Genomic DNA, 19,714 nt, shown 5'->3' with positions numbered 1-19,714 from the left:
CACCTTCACCGAATGGCATGTGTAAAGATGCCCATGATGCACTGAAGTCAAACTCTCCACATACATAACCAGAGAGCAGTATTTTTCCATGTGTGCATCTTAAATCAGTAATACAGGTTTTATCCCAGCTAAAGAGAGGATTTGTTGTTGATGGGACTTTGACATTTTATTTTGCATTTTTTGGAATGTGGTTTGTGGCTTTTGTAATTTCTTCTTCATGAACTGTCAACATCTAATCAAGGACTAAAACTGTTTAGTAATGGTATACTGCCGCATTACCATGGGTCTCTCAGTTTTCATAATATCATTCCGCTTTGTACTGTGATGTATGGAGTATTTTACTACAGCTCTCATGAAAACTTGATTTTTAAATATTGACTGATTTAACCTTTCTAGACATTTGCAGTTGCTGGCTTGGGATCTGGATTAACAGAAGCAGTTGTGGTTAACCCTTTTGAAGTAGTAAAGGTTAGCTTGCAGGCCAATCGGAATGTTTTCACAGAGGTACGGTAACTGTTCTATTCTTTTCTCAATATATTGTTAAATATAAGTTAAAGTTTGAGGTTAACTTTACAATCAACCAGAATTTCCATATTCATAAAACAGAATTTCCTCTGAACAAAATACTGGTCTTCCTATAAGCTTTACCATTTTGGCAAGGTGGAATAGGAAACTGTAGACAAACAAGAATATAGAGGAAATACGAGGAAATAAATGTATTACAAGGCAAACACTGAGCCACTGAGTCCACTATGTGATGCTTTAATTGTGCAAGGGGGACTCAGAGATACTGCCAGTGAGCAACTGAGGATTTCTCTAAGAGCTGGGAATCTTGAGCTTGCATAGAGGCTGCATCATCAATGTGACATCAGCATCTCTTCTTGTGAATGAACTGAGTCTGGACAGCAATCCACTCTCTCCAGAGTAGCCAACAAAAGCAACCCCTTGAGGAACTATTACCAATCACTAAATCTGAAGCTGCTCTAACTTACTCAGTTTAACCTGCAGCAGCCCCAGAATTCAATTTGGGGTGGGTTAAGCAAAAGATGGCCTAAAATCCCAATGCAGTACTCCTTGCCCAAACCTTTTATTTTAATAGTATGTTGTAATTCTAGCTTTAACACTGTGGATTAAATCTATATCATGTTCACACCTGTAACAATTCATAATGCAAGTATATACAATTTCACATGTTACAACACTAACATCAAGGTATGCCCAGGTGAAAGCACCACACAAGCTAGTTATTCATGGACAGCTGCTAGCAGCCACAAAACTTTGAGCTGTGATTTTTTGAGATTTTGAACCTAGCACCAGCCTTTTGTTATGCCAAGGAAAGCTCACCTACTGCTGAAGCTGGCATTAGGTGTTCACCAGCTGGCATTCCTCCCCCTCCGAGTCACAGTGCATCAATTCTTCAGTAATATGGCAGTGGGCACTGTACTCTCAAAGCTGTTACCTTTGAGCTGAGACTTGAAACTGAGTTCATGACCACACATTATCCTTAAAGATCCCATCTTAACTTTTTTCAAGAATAAGGATATTGCTCTCTGTGTACATTCAAGATAGATACTGAACTATAGCATACAGCTTTGAATCTCTGAGTAGCTAGAAGGAAATTATAATAAAACAGGGCTTGTTTGGTTCTTACTTCTACAGATAGGGATAGATAGCAAAACATTAGCAGGTCAATATTAGTTGCTAAATATGAAAAGCAGAGTGAAACAAAGTATTAAAGAAAATTAAACCTGCTGTCAACTAAATAAGCAGTCATACGTTGTGTCGGATATAATTGGGATCATTTGGCTGGTACTGTTGATCTGCCAGGGTGAGAATTTGAAATGGAAACCCATTAAACAAATAAGTATATTGAAATTAGCAGCGTTTACAAAGTTCTAGTCAAAGTCATTCTACATTTTCCTGTTTAAGCATCCTAGCGGAAGTCTTGTTTTGCCTTTCTGATTAAATATTTGGTTACGCAAAGGTAGCATTATGGTTTAGAGAAATCCAAACACAGGTTAGCAAACATTTTTAAATGCGCTTTTTTCTTCTTATGATTAAAAAATAAAAGAGTTAAAATGTGAAAGGTGACCTGTGTAAATGCGTAAAATCTGGCACAATACATTTAGAAACACAGTATTTGCCCTGGTGTCCATGGTGTACTGATAGTGACTAGTACTGCATACTTTAGAAGAAAGTGTAGAATCTTTATAATGGGCATTACTGTGATACCCTGCCCATAGGGAAATGTCTTCCCTGCTTGTTTGAGTTATTGTTTGGCTTATTCTCTGAAGTAATAGGGTTTTTATTCTTTATAGTTGAGATTTTCAAAATGGATTCAAAGCAGGGTTCTTAAATCTACACTGAAGGATTTAAATGAATGTCCTTATTTTCAAAACCCAGAATCTCTCATTAAAGTAAAATATTTCATTAGAAAGCAAAATATGATTACACTAGGATATTTAATCAGGAAAACGTTGAGTAATTTTAGCTATATTTTCAATGTGTTTATAATACAGTAATATAGACTGAGATTTTCATAATTGTCTGCCTAAAGTTAGACTCCTGAATTCAGAACAAGAAATCTGACTGTATGATTCAGGTTTCGAAAGTGCTGAGCATCCAGTAGTTTCCACTAAAAATCTCTTGTGTAAACATTTATAACAGTGACACAATATTATATACTATACTATACTTTGACACTATGAGCAGGAACCACATGTGCACCAAAACACTATTCAGCACACCTGGAAAGACACATATATGGTTTCCTGTCATTTTTTTACTTCATCCCCAACACTAAATCTGGAGACTCTCAGGGAATGAACTTATCCTTAGTGAAGGTTAGAATAGCCATGTGGCTACATGCCAGCAAGTAATGGCTCCAAAGGAGCTGCTTCACTCTCCAGAATTGCCAAAACATCATGCTCTGCTCCTATCCTTCTTCAGCTAGGGGTGTCCTCAATACCTGGTGTCCTAGAGCAAGGAGGACACTGTCAGCTGAACATACTCCTGTGCAAAGGAAATTCTCAGATAGAGTTTTAGGACAGGTGTAGGATGCCTTAGAACGTGCTGAGAATTTGTCTCTGTATACAAAAGCTGTTTTCATCTTTTTACTACATAGATTAATTGTGATATAGTCTGTGTGGATGTTTCATCTCTTGCAATATTGGCAGCATAGCCTCTTTGTTGTTTGTGGTAATGCTAACCTGACATATTAAAAAACATGAGTTCAGCTATAAAATATTATGAGATGTGTTTAAAACTTATTATATTTTAAAACATTGTTTGAGGATTCTTTTCTTCACCTTTTGGTCTAAGTTCTTTCAGGTTACCCATTTCAAGGCTTTCTCTGCAACAATAAAGGCTTGAAACTTTTTTTTTTAATGAAAATTGTGATTTTCACTTAATCACAAGATTCTAGGATCTGGGGCTTTATGAAAAAAAGGTACCAAATGTTGCAGGAGAAACAATTCAAATCATGTGTGTCGGCAACACTGTGATTATCAACCAGTTTGAAACGAGACTATGAAGACTTTTTGCTACACTTCCCATTTATAACAGTGGTGTCATTCTGTTTTTGTTTAACTTGTACAGCAACCATCTACCTTTTCACAAGCTCGGCAAATTATTAAAACTAATGGTTTGGGATTCCAAGGTCTCAACCGAGGTCTCACTGCAACCCTGGGCCGTCATGGAGTTTTTAACATGGTTTACTTTGGATTCTACTTCAATGTGAAAAACATTATTCCAGTCAATAAGGTAAGTGCTTTATAGGGTATAATAGATAATGGTCTTTTTTTAAACACTTATTACTACAGTTCTTTATTTTTGGAAGGTCTACCATATTTTAGATTTTCCGATTTTACATTTAGACTAAAATTTAGATTTGATTTAAACTTAGGTTAAGATTTTTCATAGCAAAACAAGTATTTACAGTTCTCACTTTTTAACAAAGTGAGTGATAAATATTGCTGTAAAGCAAAGATGTCAAACTGGTTTGGCCCCTTGGCCTTATCTGGGTGTCAGGGTCCTTGTAGGCTGGATCCCCACCCATTTCTGGCAGTGGCGGAGGGGGGGATGGAGTGCTGTCAGAGAGCCACAGGGATTAACACAGTTGTTATTGGCCTCCCCCACCACCAACATGGCCCCATGGGCCTCTAGATCCTCATTTTCAGCAGTGAGCCTTGCCCCCAAATTCCTGGCTCCCCATGGAAACCTCATGGACCAGATGCCATAACTCCACAGGTTTATGTTTGACATCCCTGCTGTAAAATATACATGTGGCTTGAATTTTCCTTTTGAGTCAGTTCCCTCCACACCATTCTGGAAGTGTCAAGAATCTGGAAATTGACATAAATTACATTTGCATTACATGCATTTTAGGCACTTACATTTGAAAATCTTGACCTTAGCATTTTCCCATAGCAGCCAATAGTGCTACAAATAGCAAAATGGCTCAGTAGGGTAAAATTATACTTTCTAGAACATATTTTCCTATAGATTTTCATGGTAGGGGTTTCAGGTTTGTGTGGAAGATTGCACAAACTGCAGAAGATTGGGTATGTTGGCTGTACGTTGTGTCTGTTCATTTAAGAGAAAGTTTAACTTAGTGCCCATGGACAAAGCAGTATATTTATTTGTCTGCAGAAGTCTAGATTCAGAAAGAGTGCTTAAATAGAACTAATGTTGTGGATAGATTTTTATAGAGTATGTACCATGGGCAAATTTCACCATGACAGCTAAATTAAAGAGTTCTTTGTAGTTGGAACTGCACATAAAACAATTTTCTTGAAGCAGCCTTGAAGGCTTCTGATGATGCAACAAAAAGAAAATGTGCTAGTGAAAGAATAAGAGTTCCAGGAACTTCCTAAAGAATTGTACAAGCTAATGGTTTATTAATCGTCCCAGTACTATACAAAGACAACTAATGTAATACTACAACAATGACAGCTGAAACTATCATAGGTGTAATACCTGATGATATTCATACAAGAAGCTGTAATTTACATCAAAAGGTATCAGTTTTTATTACCGGATGAAGCAATGCCTTCTTCTTTCTGTACTTTCTTCTTTCATATGACAAAATGGGGTCTGTATCTTTATCTTTGTGCGCTTTGGCATATTTGTCAATTCAGGAGCTCTTGGCTCTTGGCATCAGAGACGTTGCCCGAGATCACTACGTGGAAGTGGCTCTTGTTGATCCCCTTTCTGTATTTGAAGTATCCTCATAATTTTGTTGGCAATCGGAATATAAATGAAGAAAATCTCCAGTTACTTATTTGCAAATTCTTACCATAAATCAAACAGGTCAATAGCAGCTAATATGCAAGTTTCTACAAGTTCCTTTTAGGTTTTTTTAGTTTCTGATAGTACACATTCAAAATGTGTTCTGAAAGCTCAAAGTACGTTAGCACTTAGATTAAAACTAAACCTATTTAGATTAGATGAAAAAAGATGAGAAATGCTATGTGGCTAGTGGATATTTAGATATATATTTTCCATGATACTGTTCATGAGTTTATGTAGTTATATAGTGCTATACATTTCTGAATATAAAAAGGAGATTTTTTTGGAGGAAACAATGAACTGTTTGGGCATGGGAGTCAAGAGATTGTGATGGGATTTGGCATAACCAAGACTTACCTGTCTTTTACACAAAATAAATTCTTAGTAATCACTTGATCCATTATGAGACCAAATTCAGGGACATACTTAAGGGGAGTGAGAGGAGTTATCATAGAGTTTATATGATCCAGTGAGCTGGTCAGCCCTGGAACCATAGATTTAAAATAATCAGCAAAATAAAAGGGAAATGAATTTAGTTCTACTCAGATGTTCCAAATGTACATGATGCCACATTGTTTTATCAAAGATGTAGACAGTTAGGATTAGATTGTGTTAACTGCAAATGATAGAGAAGTTTGCACAAAGCTGGACCACAACAGGCTTAATTCAACTATCTTTAGAGTTAATGAGAATCTTTCCACATATCTTAATGGAAATAGATGAGGCCTAACATATCTGGTGCAAGCCAGAAAGCCATTTCACATTGTCTTGAACTCTAAGCTCTACTTCAGTGATTGGAGAACAAAAGTATTCAATAATTCTTTATTACCTGTAATCTAATTCATTTTCTTAAATGGGAAAGCAAGAGAAACTAACAGTTACAAATCTCTAACTTGGACTTGATAGAAAAAATAGTTTACAGTTAGAGCTAAAAGGATTAGACTGTTCAAGTATCCTCACATACTTGATTTCATTACAAAAACTAATTTCTTCATTTCACACACTTCTCAAGAGAAGGAAAACTCAAAGTCAGTCCTAAAATATTGACAAGCATATAAAATTGTGAAATAAAAATGTTACACTTTTTAAGCAGTTTTGGCTCTTGACTATATATCTGCTCCTTACCATCTGTAACATAAGTGGAAAAATGTATTGAAACGTCCATATGAGCCTTTTAGCTGTCAACAGTGTTAAACTGTGCATTAAATTTGCATCCCAATTAAAGATGTTTGTAGCTTATTTTGCCAAAAACAATAAACCTTTTATGTTGAGTGCCTGAACGATATAAATGACATGTGTGGGTTTTAAGTGTTCAAATAGTGAATAATTTTTCATATGTTCAATCTATTCTGCTAAACAGACCATTTGCAATCAACCTCATGCTCTGTTTACTAAAGATAGAATAAACCAGACTTGTTTCATTCAGTACTAATGTATCAGCCATAGAGTGCTGGCTGCCATGCATCTGCACTAGCAATCAAATTAGTCTGAAAGTTATATTACCTTGGTTTTAGAGCACATGTTTTATAGCACATTTCACATACATCTGATAGCTTTCACTTTGCTCTTTTTTATCAAAGTTAGATGTGATGCCAAAGGCTAGTTTCAAAACACCATTAAAACATTCACCCACTACCACCTCCTAGTGGAATCACCCATCTAAACAACACAAGATTTCCTAACTTTTCCATAATAAGACCTCTAGTGCAAATCAGCCACCTGCATTTCTGGTCACATATTGACCCTCCCAACAGCTGTAAATGTATGCTGTGTCCCCTGTTAAAGGGGCTCTTGCACCTAAGCATAGGAGTCAATAAGCGAAGTAATGTGTCTCAGAAAGGCCCCAAAATGTACAGGCAAAGAAGAAGAGACAGATACCAAAAACACTGTGTGATTTGGAAGACAGTAAATGTCACGCATATATGTGTTATAAATTATAACAGTTTAAATGTTATAAATGTCATACAAAACTATGCCAGGGAGTTTGTTTCAGTTGTACTGTGACCCTGGACATTTTGTGTGTACAAATTCTTGCTGCGTCAAGAAAAGTAATATAAGATGATTGACATGCTTAGAGTAGATTAAAAATAAAAAGATAAAAGGTCCATCCAGTCTTCACAGCCCTTTGGCCTTGCATGATTAAAGCACAACAGTTTTTATAGCCAGTGCCACACAAGAGGAGTGAAGTGGCCAGTATCATGTCCAGCTGTCTTTGACTCCCCAGCCCAAGTGACCAGTTGCCCATCTCAAGTGGAGATGGTCTTTGGCATGGAACCAAGGCTTGATCTCACATCAGGGAAGCTGTAACAAGAAGCACCGTAACTGTCACCATACTACAGATTATCTCTGAAAAATACTGTTCCCTTGTACTCTGTTACCTGTAAAAACGTCAGTTCAAGTTTGGAATTATCAGAAAAAAGTACGCTGCCATGAATGATAATACTTGTTTATTAGAGGTGTGCGAAATGGTCTGTATTCAATTTGAATTTGTATTTGGCTTGAATCAGGGACAGTGATTCAATTTGTTGATTCAGATCACTGTCCAAATTTGATTCGGCCAAATCCAAATCTGAAGATTCGATGCTGATTTGGAGAATCAGTGATTCGGCTATAGATACAGCTTTAAATGTTTTTTCTACATACCTCAAGGTATCAGGCACAGTTCATGAATGCTGCTATGGTGGAGCAGATGGAGTGTCTCACAAGAGCACAGGAGCCCCCGCTTCATGCTCGGCAGTGAACCCTGAAGTATTTCTGGTCCACTTCTGGGGTTCTCTGCTGAGTGCTCGGGGGGGTGGGGCCTGTACCTTCCCTGGTCCAGCAATTGACTGTAGGGCAACCCCAGGTGCTCCCCCCCGCCCCAGACTCAGGAGGCACCAGTCACTGAGCCAGGGGGGCACAGGGGGCTACCCCAGCATGCTCCCTGGCAGACCTGGAAGTGGACCAGAACTGGTCTGGTCCACTTCTGGGTCTGCTGCTGAGTGCCTTTTATTGGACCAACTGTATAGTTGGGAGAGATGTTAGACAAACCTTTTGGCACAAAGTGTCCTTCAGATCTGGAGAAGAAGCAAGTGCAGCCTGAGATAAATACCAGTGTGTTCAAAAACAGATACAGCTGAAAAAGACCGTGTTTATCATATAGAACACAGTGAGATGCAACTTCTTATTCTTTCTCTCAAGGTCAAGAAAACAAGAAGAATATGGGTGAAAATGACCATTTCTTAATCCTGCTTCTACTTTGGTTTATTTTTGGGTAGTCTGTGGTAGTGCAGAGGTGCCATAGCAGTTGGTCAAGGTGTTGACTAGAGCTCCAGCACCATGAATTCAAACCTTACTCCAGACTTGTAGTGACCACCAGGTTCAGTAAACACAGGCATCTGTGAATGAGAAGAACCAAGCAATGAACTTCATTATGGAGCAGTAGGCAACCTCTGCAGACCCTTGGTCTCTCTTTCACTAATTAGCAGATATAACCTGAAGGACCATCTCCCAATTCCCAACTCTTCTAAATCAGGGAGTTTCTCTAAATTATAAAGTTTACTGCTACATTTTCTGTCTCAATAAATACAAAATCAACACAAAAATCAATGTTTGTGTTACACAGGAAAAGTTACTAACATGTCACCCCAGACATGTTATAAATGGCACTCTGGACATGTTACAAATGGAATGTACTTTCCTTTTCCACCTTTTCTGCAATTATTTTAACAAATCCCCGCGAGTCTTTCAGAAGGTTTCATTTTCTTCTGAGACTGATGAAGTATCAGATCAAGTTTCTGCTTTGTTTTTGGTGAGAAGCTTTTCCCCCAAGTCTTAATAGACTTAACGTTTTTACTGGGATCCAGTTATTTTTGGTGGGAAGCTTTTCCTCCAAGTCTTAATAGACTTGAAGTTTTTACTGGGATCCACACATAGCACAGAGTTCATTAGCTATAGACTGCTGAGACTGATTTCCTCTTTCTGTTGGATAGTATTTGCATTTGTGTCCATAGGTACATTTCTTCCCATAAGGACAGGGTTGCTTCTTGTGTTCTGCAACACTTGGCTTCTTCCTGAGCAAACTGTCCAGATTTTGGCTGTGACAGCCAAGAGGATTGTCAGGAGGCATGTATGTTGAGTCTTCTTGTACTGCAAGCACAAGTTTAATGAGATTAAAGTTTTTCACAAGATGGTGAAATCTTGGTGACACCAAAACTGGTGTAATATCCCTAAATACCTCAAAGAATGGGAAATTTTATACTCACATTTTATATTGGATGCTAGCAATGTATTTCCTTTTCACTGGTAATGGACTGCTAGGCTTTGCCTGCTTCTGAATAGCCAGTTATTTTGATGTTTATTGAACTTGCTTTTGCTCTCAATTTTAATTTTCTGTGTTCATGCTCTGATAAAATATTAACCTGAGTTGCAGTTTTCATTTTAAATGAAACTCTTGTTACTTGCATTTACACTGGCAAAATCTAGTTCCTCTCATTGATTTTGCTTGATTCTACTTTATCTATCTAAAATTCCTCTGGTATACTACCAACCATATGAACTTTACTGTAGAGAAGTAGGCAACCTATGCAGACCCTTGGTTTCTCTCGCTCTTTCTCACTAACTGAAAGACCATTCCCTAATCCCAAACTCTTCTAAATTAGGGAGTTTCTCTACATTATAACTTTTATCACTAAAAGATTCACAGTAAAGGCTGCTCTCAGTTAACTCATCTGTAAAATGGGTGCATAGGGCTTTCGGGTGGCTACTCAGACATGATACTTCTTTCATACTTCTCCTTTCTGTGCTGCTACCAACAGAAGCTGATGTACTTTAATGATGCTAACCCAATGGGCTGCTAGGGTTTGCCTGTTTTTTTCTTTTTCTTTTCCTTTTTTGTGGTGTTCATGGAATGGAAAACATCAAGTGCAATGAGTGCTATTGCAAAGAGGTTCAGAGGCTTAACTAGCATGTTTTGTCCCCTGAGCAAAACCCTGCCATGAGGGGAGGAGCAAGACCTGATCTAAACCCGGCTGTGGGGGGGCGGGGGGGCAGTGACAGGACAGGGGAAGTTACTGTTACTTGCTGCACCTAGCATGGCATGGTGTGCCTAGCCCTGGCTATTGCTGCACTTGGCTCAGCAGGGCTGCTGCTGCAGCACCATAAGCTCCCTGGAGAGCTTCTATTTCAGTGCTCCCTCTAAGAGGGCACCTGCAGCTGGTGCCCTTCTCGCTTACCCCAACTATGTTTCTAGAAGTTACTGTAAAGGTGTGGGGACCACCAATTCAGCTGTCCAACACAGCAAGAAATTGCTCTCAGATGAGTAAATTGGTAACATGTCTCCAGGATACACCAAAAATTTTTTTAAATTTCATTTGAAATCGACACCAGCCATGCTTTCTCGGTGGCCCCACTTTACATCATGGTGCCAACTGAATGCCACAGAAGTTAAGAACAAATAGGTGACAATAACTAACCTTTTGATAGCAGGTGGTATAGTTTTGTTCCTGTATTTTTCTTTTCCCACCACATTTCACTATGCCACAGGCTTCTTCGTGAAATCTGACAGTGACAGGAAAGGGAAAGATTTCAAGAAAAAAGAAATATCATTTCCTAGTATCACCTGTGTGATATGTAGCCATTGTTCTTTTCACTTTATTGACTGACATTTAATATTATTTAGGAATCTCCCTCTTCTTCCTGAAGACAGTTTCCCCAGACAAAAAGCCTCTAGTGTTTGCTTTTATAATGAAACTTTATTCATATTTTTAACAATTGTATTTTTTAATAATCCAGATATAATGGTGAGGGATCCAATATAAAATCCTATAATAAAATAAAGAAGCAAAGTTATATAGGAGAAACTAATGTATACTATAGTTTGTGTGATCAGGTTGGCATATTTTGAAAGGGTAAAACACTCTGTCGTACTTAGTTTTTCTTATAAAACTGGAATAGGAATAACTAAATCAGGTTTAACTTATCTGTACTTATATTGGTTAGTGCTTCAGGTGGACACTTCTTTTGTCATAAAACGTCGTATTTCAATAGAACTTGAGTTGATGCTGCACTCTGGTGCCCAGGCTCTTTGTGGCACTTTCAGTCCCAAAGCAGGAGACCCTGAGATTTGAAGTACTGCAAAACACGTAGGAATGTTCAACATTTCAAAGAGACATTTGCTAGGTGTCAGCACACATGCACTTGGGCTGAGGGTTCAGTGTTTAAAGTACAAGTATTATTTCTCTCTTTCTTCCTTGCACCTACAGGCCAACCCATACTGCTTATTGCAGTATAAACACATAGTAAACCCCTACCTCAAACCACATATGAAAGGGGTTTCAGACCATTCTAGATCCCAGAATGCCACTGTTCCATTTGTAACACTTCACCACAGATTGGCTCTAATGGCTTTGTCAAACTTGCAGTTTTGTAGGCTTCCCCTGCAAATCATAATTGCATCCAAGCTATGTGGATCTTCATGTACTACAGTACAGACAGCAATTTTCTGCTACACATTTTGGTAATAATATTCTGTAATGTTTAATTATATCAAAGGCTATTTTATTCCTAGTTAAAAGAGTGTTCTCTGAGTATATCTTATCCATTACTAAATCACAGCATTACCTCCTTTTGTAAGTAATATTAAGCACTCTGTTGACTTTAAACTCTCTGTAAACGTACAACCCACTGCATTTGTCCAGTGAATATTATGGAAGTTTTAACTTAAGTTCCTTGTTGAAAAGCAGTAAAGGAAAACCTACTGGCCCTTCCTATTTTGAGTCAAAATATAAGAGCTCTGAAAACAGATTAAAAGCAGGCTATTTCTGACCATTTCGTTTCTAATATTGAGCTGAAATTAGCATGTAGCATGATCCCTTCTTCTTTTACTGATGATTTGCTATATTTAAAGTGGCTTCTTGCAAAACATTCCCTAAGGCATGCCAGGTATATAGTGCAATGTGCCAAATAAAAGGAATATTTTTCTGTTGGTGTAGAAAACAGAGGCATAAAAATATGAATACCCTAGGAAATTCATTATGACAGAGTTCGCTGTGACTTCCACTGTCCACAGAAATGGGATTAGACTTTGTTAAAGAATATTTGCCTCCCAAATAAATTTTGAGTGCTTTGATGTCACACAGAATGCCAAGACAAAAAGGATTTCTAAAGGGATCAAATAAAATACAACTGGATTGTCAAGATTCAAACAGCGAAAGAGCAGAATGTTTTTAAGATCAGGTTTATAACCTGTTTCTAGCTTTTACCATGAAAGAATTCTAGGGTTCAGAAACAATGTGTTGTAAATTCTTCAGCCAATTAGCTCAGTGAGTTACTACTGTTTATAATGCACAGAATGTGGAAGGCTGTTTTGCAGTTGCACCAAGTTGGATTGTTAATAACAGGAAGCTAGCACTTCTTAGTACAGTGGATCAGCTACATGTGAAAATAAATGTAAAAAACCTGGAGGGGAATGGCTGCAGACTGAGATTAGCCTTTATTTAATTTAACATTTGGGGGTCTAGCACACAAATGAGCATTTTAGTAGGCTTCATGGTGGAAGTTGCTGTCATTTGTAAAATATTCTGGCCAATTAGCTAATAGTGTGCTTGGATTTCTCCTGTTTTGATACAGTAATACTAAGTACATTGTGAAGCCCAATTATACAAATCATCCCCATATGCCATACCAGTCTTTCTTTATGAACTGTGTTTATAAATCCTGTGTGAGGAAATGTGTACTTCAGCAATTTAGACCATGTGTAAAAACATAGCCAATAGGATTGTCAAGAAAACAAGTTCCAGCATAGGAAATCTTAATGTGTTCTGCTATAATAACATGAGTGTGTCGTGTTGTGTGAGTTTTCTGATTAAATGCATATTACTTTATAGTGTTTAACCTATTTAGGTGCTTCCGTTTCCCTGTTCATTCTTTCTTTTTTTCTTTTTAGGATCCCACTTTGGAGTTTTTGAGAAAATTTGGAATCGGGCTAGTTTCAGGAACAATTGCCTCAATTATTAATATCCCTTTTGATGTTGCAAAAAGCAGGATTCAAGGGCCACAACCTGTTCCTGGAGAGACCAAGTACAGAACCTGTTTTAAAACTATGGCAACAGTCTATAAAGAAGAAGGGTAAAACATTCTTATTTTAAATCATAGTCAGGCCTTTGTTTTAGTTCATATAGATCCATAAAATCATGTTGTTATATGTCAGATCTGTTGAGGGCCATAAAGCCTCCCTGAACTCATGTACCAACAACATGCAATGTAATATTTCAAGGTGTATTTTAAAATGACCAAAAAACCTCTTCCTACTTAATCTGACCTTTTTTAATATCTGGAAGTTTATAATGATGTGTTGTTAAAATGTATGTTCTACAAACAAATGCCCAATATAACCCAAATACAACATTTATGCTTGGTAACATTAAAATTAACCCCTTCATTCTACAGATACAAAATATGAGTAGAAAAATAGCTTATTTCTAAGTTAAACTCTCTATTTGTAACTTATGCAGGTTTCTATGCATTGAGAATGATTGTTGAAATGAGTGAATTGGACACAGAACTTTGTGGCAATAACTTTTCTCCAGCTTTTAAATATTTCTCAAGTAAGGATTGAGTTGTAGCTTTGATACTCAATTATAGCAGTCATTTTGTTCATGTAATGCAGCTGTTGTTAGCAGACTTGTCTTGAAAGTAAAACCATCTCACTGATTAAAGTCCTGTTTCTGATTGGATGGGATCAGACCATAGCTTTTGTAACTCAGTGTTAGCTTCTCCTCATGTGATTTGCTTCCATAAAATGTTAATATGGAGATACAGGCAATTATTTGAAATTATACATGTTCCAGTAAGTGCTAAGCCAGCATCTTACAAAGCAGATGCTAACATTCTATTCATTTTTTAAAGCAGAAATGTTGTTTCAAACCTTTTTTATTTTTTTATTTCTAATACAGATTTCTGGCTTTGTACAAAGGGTTGGTTCCCAAGATCATGAGGCTTGGCCCAGGTAATGTTTCTTCTATGAATCCTGTGTTTTTATTTCATCATAAACCCTAATTACCTATAAAACAAATGAAATACTGTTAAAAAGCCACAAAATCTCTCCCTTAATCTTTGAATTATTAATTTATTTTAATGAATATTTTAAATGTATTAAGATACATATGCCTACAGAAGAATATGCAAGCATGTACAACCTTGGGAATTGCTGAGGGATTTAATGATCTAATGTGTGAACAAACTGGGTTGGGAATGTATGCAAATAGTTGTGCCAGAAAAACTTCCAGGCACCATATAAACGTTTTTGAAAACTGTGTTTCATGTAATATTTAGAGCCCAATTCACTAAAACTATTGTGGCACTGTTGGTGCCTGCCACTTCAAGGGCCGAGCCAAGCAGCCAGCAGGTGCTTGATTGTGGTGTCCATTTTAGATCTCTGGCTGCCTCTATAAACAGAGCAGTTTGCTGCTGGCAGGCCAGGCAGAAACATCACCTGGCTGCAAGGCTGTATGCAGGTTCCTGGAGGTAAGGGCAGGAGCTTAAGGGGATGATTTGGAGGCTCTGGGCCCCACCAGGCTACCCACTCCTGGCAGAGTGCAGTTTTAGGTCATGCCCAGGACCTGGAGCCTCCAAACCATCCCCTTAAGCCCCTGCCTTTACCTCCATGATGTTGCATACAACCTTGAAGCTAGGCAATGTTTCTGTCTGGCCTGCCAGCAGGTGAACTGCTCTATTTATATAGGCAGCCAGAGATCTAAAATGGACACGGCAATCAAGCACCTGCTGGCTGCTTGGCTCAGCCCTTAAAGTGGCAGGCACCAACAGTGCCCTGCCACAACTATTTTATGCCTCTCTGGCATGAAAGGTGCCCTGAGTATAAATAGCCCCCAAAGGACACCCTGTGTACAGGGAATTCTCTCTGGCTGAAATAGGTCTGGCATTTTCTGAGGGGTAACTTGAGTCTGAGGGGTACCTTGAGTAACAAGGCATACTTTGAGTCTAAACAGGTTAAGAACCCCTGTTCTAGAATAATGGCTTAACCTTTGCCCTTCTACCCTACTCACTCTGGTCTCTGTCCCAAGTGGAGGAATTGGGCAACTGGAGCCAAATCATTTTTGATTTCCAGTCTTTTTTCCAAGTTGGTTTTGATCAGTCCTGGGCTGTGTTCCTAGAGCTTTTTATCTGTATAGGGGGCACATCTACATGAGACACTGAGTGCACAATGGCTGCAAAATACCGAGCAGTAGTGCATCACAATACAGACAGTGTTAATACACTACTGCACAGTATTATTAGGCTAGTGTGTAATAGCATCACCTAAAAGACACTTGCCAGCACTGCTGTGTGGTAACTCCAGTTACTGTGCACTTATTTAGTACTTGGTCATACAAGGACTACATAAATATGCAGTAACAACTGCACAATCACGTCTTGTATAGACGCATCCAGAGGATGCAGAACAAATTGGAACCAAATCTTATGTCTGTGAAATGGTATTTCCAGGTGGAGTAGGTGGCTCAATAGGCAAGAGCACAACGATTTAAAAGCTAACAGGGACTCTGTTTCTTAATAGCAGCTGGTTGCTGACACATGGTATTTTGCATTATAAAATACCATGTGAATTTTTCCTGTCAATCTTTATGAAACCATTTACTCCTACTAAGACGTGAATTGTACCTAGCTTTTGCTCAGTTTCAAGAGCAGGGACACAAGGAAAACAGGCAGAACTCAAGAGCACAGACCTTTCTTCCTTCAATATAACTGGTTTATGGGAGGCAGAAAGAAGGCATATCCCTGTTTTCTCTGTACCACCCAACTCAACTGATTTTGTAATAACAGAACTAATCCTATTGAGTACTCTGGACCCAGAACCAACAAAGCAGCTGGGCATATTCTTAACAACTTAATAGGCTCATATAAATTTTATTTTCAGTATGAAACAAAAGGTAATTCCTTCCACCTATAGCACAAATGTTTTCAGGAAGGGAGGTATACAAGCAAATCATATTGAAGAACTATTTGAAATCAGACCTTGTTTGAGTTCAGGCTGTTTCTGCCAGACTGTGCATGTGTGAATTGTTGTGAGAAGTCTTATGCAAACTTTTTGTTTGCTCTGTCTGGCTACCTGTGAAACTTCATCAGGTGGCTGCTGTTACTGCATTGGTGTTGCTGTTGCAGCCATGATGGTCTAGGAATCTGAACAAAGCAAGACTGAGGAGCAGATGTACTATCTTTTATTATTCAGTAGAGGGAGATAGTTGTCAGTATACACCATGTGTAAACAGGGTTTCTTCAAGTAAGTCTCACCAGCCATTTCATATGGTTGTTCTAGGACCCTGACAATCCAGTGTAAGCAAAAAGTTTGCCCCAGTTCAACAGAAGTCACTCTATCTAGCTTTTCCAGAGAGGGACTGCATAGTTGTGCCATCTAAGCCAACAGACAAAATCTGTGAAGAAGAAAACCACATGTACCCTTGCACTTTCACTGACACACAGATTAGAGCATGTTACCCTAGTTCATATTAGGCAAAATTTGGCTGTTACCTTCCAAAATTATCTAAATGTAGCAGCCTATTAATATGATAGGCAGTTTTGTGTATTTGTTCAAAAATCAACCTTTATTAAAAGCTTGCAAGGTAGATGTTCTTGGTGTTTGAATCAATATGTCATGTACAACAGAATTGATTGTGTAGTTTTAGGAATAGATTTTTGTAATAGGCATGGCCTGTTTTTGGGAGGGCATACTCATGGGGGTCTAGCACTTGGAAATGGCGGGGGGAGGCAGGGGACCACATTGGCCTCTGCTGATGGGGGAAGAGCAGCCTACTAAAGGGGATCTGAGCTTCTTGCCCCTGTCCAAGCAGAATCCTGAGCTCAGCCACCCTGGGGCTCCCTACAGGAGTGGGGACAACAGATGGGGAAGCAAGTAGCATCCTCTTTCCTGCCTCACGGTGGGAAGTTGAGGAGGCTCTGTATTTCCTTGCCACTCCCCTTCTCCTTCACCTAGATCCTACAGGCTCTGTACCATGGAAAGTGTGCTGGTGGGGAGGAGGGGTATTACGCTGACTGCTAGAGAGAGCTTGTTACCTGTCACAGTGTGGACTCCCTGCACTTCAGGTGCTGCTACTCTGGCACTGGTACAGGCATGGGCTCTGGCTACTACAGCTAAGGAATGGGCAGTACTGTACAGGGGAGGTTAGTGGCGTGTGAACCCCATGTGCTGATTTGGAAGGGGTCCCAGACCATCTGACCCTGGGGTAACCACACCATGGGAGCTGCTACAAGCACTCCCCAGCTGCAGCAGCCAGAGCTCATGCCCCTGTCATATACTTCCATTGTCCAGCTGTTGATATAATATCCCCCTGATCTTCACCCCACTCTGACCAGGGTGAGGTATGCCTCTACCTGTCCCTGATCCCCCATCACCATCACCACAGGTCTGGTCAGCACAGAGTTGGAGAGAGCCCAAGGGAGCCATAAGAGCTTCCTCACAGCCCCTCTGCCTTTGATGAGGACCCAGGTCCTTCTTCCCTACACCAGTGGCAACAATTGAAGAGGAGGTGTGATTGCATCAAAGCAGCCCCTTTGGATCCCCCCCACCACCACCACCTCCATGGGTATACTTGTTCCCTCAGTTCTCTTATTGCTGAGTTTTAATTACACTTCAGGTTCTACCAGAGGGGTGGTGTGTTTATTGACTTCTGTTACACAACCTCCAAGACATTTGGCAGGAAAATGTTAAAACAAAGTACCAGAACACATAAGAGAAATGCACTTAAAGCTGAAAGGAATCTTGATGCAATATATAAGCTTTTCATGTAAACTTCTTTTGTTCTAAACTATTAAATGGTGTATGGTTTAAGAATTGGTGGTTTGAGAGAATCCAGGGAATTCTACTGATCCAGTTTCACTATATTCCAATTTATAATTTCACTACACCTGAAATGACTTTATGCTTGTTTTATAAAATAATGATAGTATTACATTTTAAACATAATTAAACAATGCCCTCTTTTTTAGGTGGTGCTGTGATGCTCTTGGTTTATGAGTATGCTTATGCATGGCTTCAAGAAAACTGGTAATTGGAAGTAGTATGTCTAAAATCATGTACTCGTTGACATAATGGACATGCTGAAAATATGTTATGGTCATGTTAGGGGTAAAGGATCTAAATAATTAAAGCAAAATATAATTGAGACTTTCATGCTACAAGGTGCTCAGTTCCCTCTGGAGAGGATTCATCACTGCAGAACTGGACCTTCAGGCCCTGATCCAACAATGCATTTAAGCACATGCTCAGTTTTGAACGCATGAGTAATACAGCTGTTATGCTTAAGTGCTTTGCTGAATCATGGCCTCACTGTTCAGGAAATAGATCAGGGAAACACAGAAATAAGTTAGTATCTCAAGAATAAACTAAATGTTATGGGCACTTGATTGTGTCATATAGTAAATGCACTGATTTTTTAAGCTTGTGATCACTTCAATTGACTTTCAAAGGAATGCAAGGGGGAAAATGTATTAATCACATGGAGTCAGAGCCTAAACTGGTATAAATTGGTATAGCTCCATGACTTATAATTGAGGACCTGGCTTCTCTACCAAAAAACCTGGATCCAATCATACAATTTTAATGCAAGCCGAACATGTTGTGAAGTGTCTGCAAGTGATATGCAAAAGAGAATATCAGGATCATCCTTCTGCTTCAAATAATATCCTACTGTCAAACTCCTACATATTTTAAGTTATACATATAACATTATCCAGGTCAAAGAAAAATTCTGAATATAATTTAATTGAGCTGAATTTCCATCCTTGCATAAAAGTTCAGAACAATCACTGAAGGAAAAACTCAATAAGCAAGAAGTTTAATTCATTTGGGCCATAAAGAGCCTGACTGTGAAACACTTACCCAGTTAGTGAGGAGTTAATCACATAGATAAATCCGCTGAACTCTGCCTCAGAAAGAATACAGGTTTCCCTTGGTTTATGCTGTACATGTGTTCCTGGAAGAAGGCACATAACTCAAATTTGCATAAAGGGAACCCACTTTACAATGCAACAAATAGGGATGTGTTCCAAGACCTCGACTGTACAGACCCCCAGACCCATTTCTACCACTTTTACAAGACAGTTTTTGTATTCACCAACAGCAGACAGTGCACACAAGCACAGGGCACTATCATAATGGGGATGCCAAGTACAGAAACATGTCTCAGATAACAAGCAAGGAACACAGATCCACAAAGGAGGCTATATTTTGGTGTGCGTCATTCCCACAACGCACTGTGCAAAGCAGCTGACTGTGGGCTTCCACCACACCAGTTGCATAAGAGTGAATTTACCTTGCATATAACAAATTTTTGGTATAAAAAGGGTCATCGCATAAGAGCGAGTTCGCACATACAGAATCTGCATAAAGCAAGGAAAACCTGTATTTGAAAGC

At 38.9% G+C, this 19,714-nt stretch overlaps 1 protein-coding gene across 2 annotated transcripts in view; it reads left to right on the top strand.

Moving 5' to 3' along the window:
* The window catches only part of SLC25A21 (solute carrier family 25 member 21), a 432,824-nt gene extending 413,510 nt beyond the window's left edge, over positions 1-19,314 (top strand). For both annotated transcript variants that reach the window (XM_019552188.1, XM_019552187.1), the window contains 5 exons: positions 397-504; positions 3,598-3,762; positions 13,214-13,395; positions 14,223-14,275; positions 18,289-19,314. In XM_019552188.1, the coding sequence (XP_019407733.1) occupies positions 397-504; positions 3,598-3,762; positions 13,214-13,395; positions 14,223-14,275; positions 18,289-18,350 (570 nt within the window). In that variant the 3' untranslated portion in view covers positions 18,351-19,314. The remainder of the gene's footprint in view (positions 1-396; positions 505-3,597; positions 3,763-13,213; positions 13,396-14,222; positions 14,276-18,288) is intronic.
* Positions 19,315-19,714: the final 400 nt, after the last annotated feature.

The sequence above is a fragment of the Crocodylus porosus genome, unplaced genomic scaffold (assembly GCF_001723895.1).
Source record: "Crocodylus porosus isolate Cpor-Errol unplaced genomic scaffold, CroPor_comp1, whole genome shotgun sequence".
In the NCBI taxonomy this organism is placed as follows: Eukaryota; Metazoa; Chordata; order Crocodylia; family Crocodylidae; genus Crocodylus; species Crocodylus porosus.
This window is presented reverse-complemented; position numbering and strand designations above follow the sequence as displayed.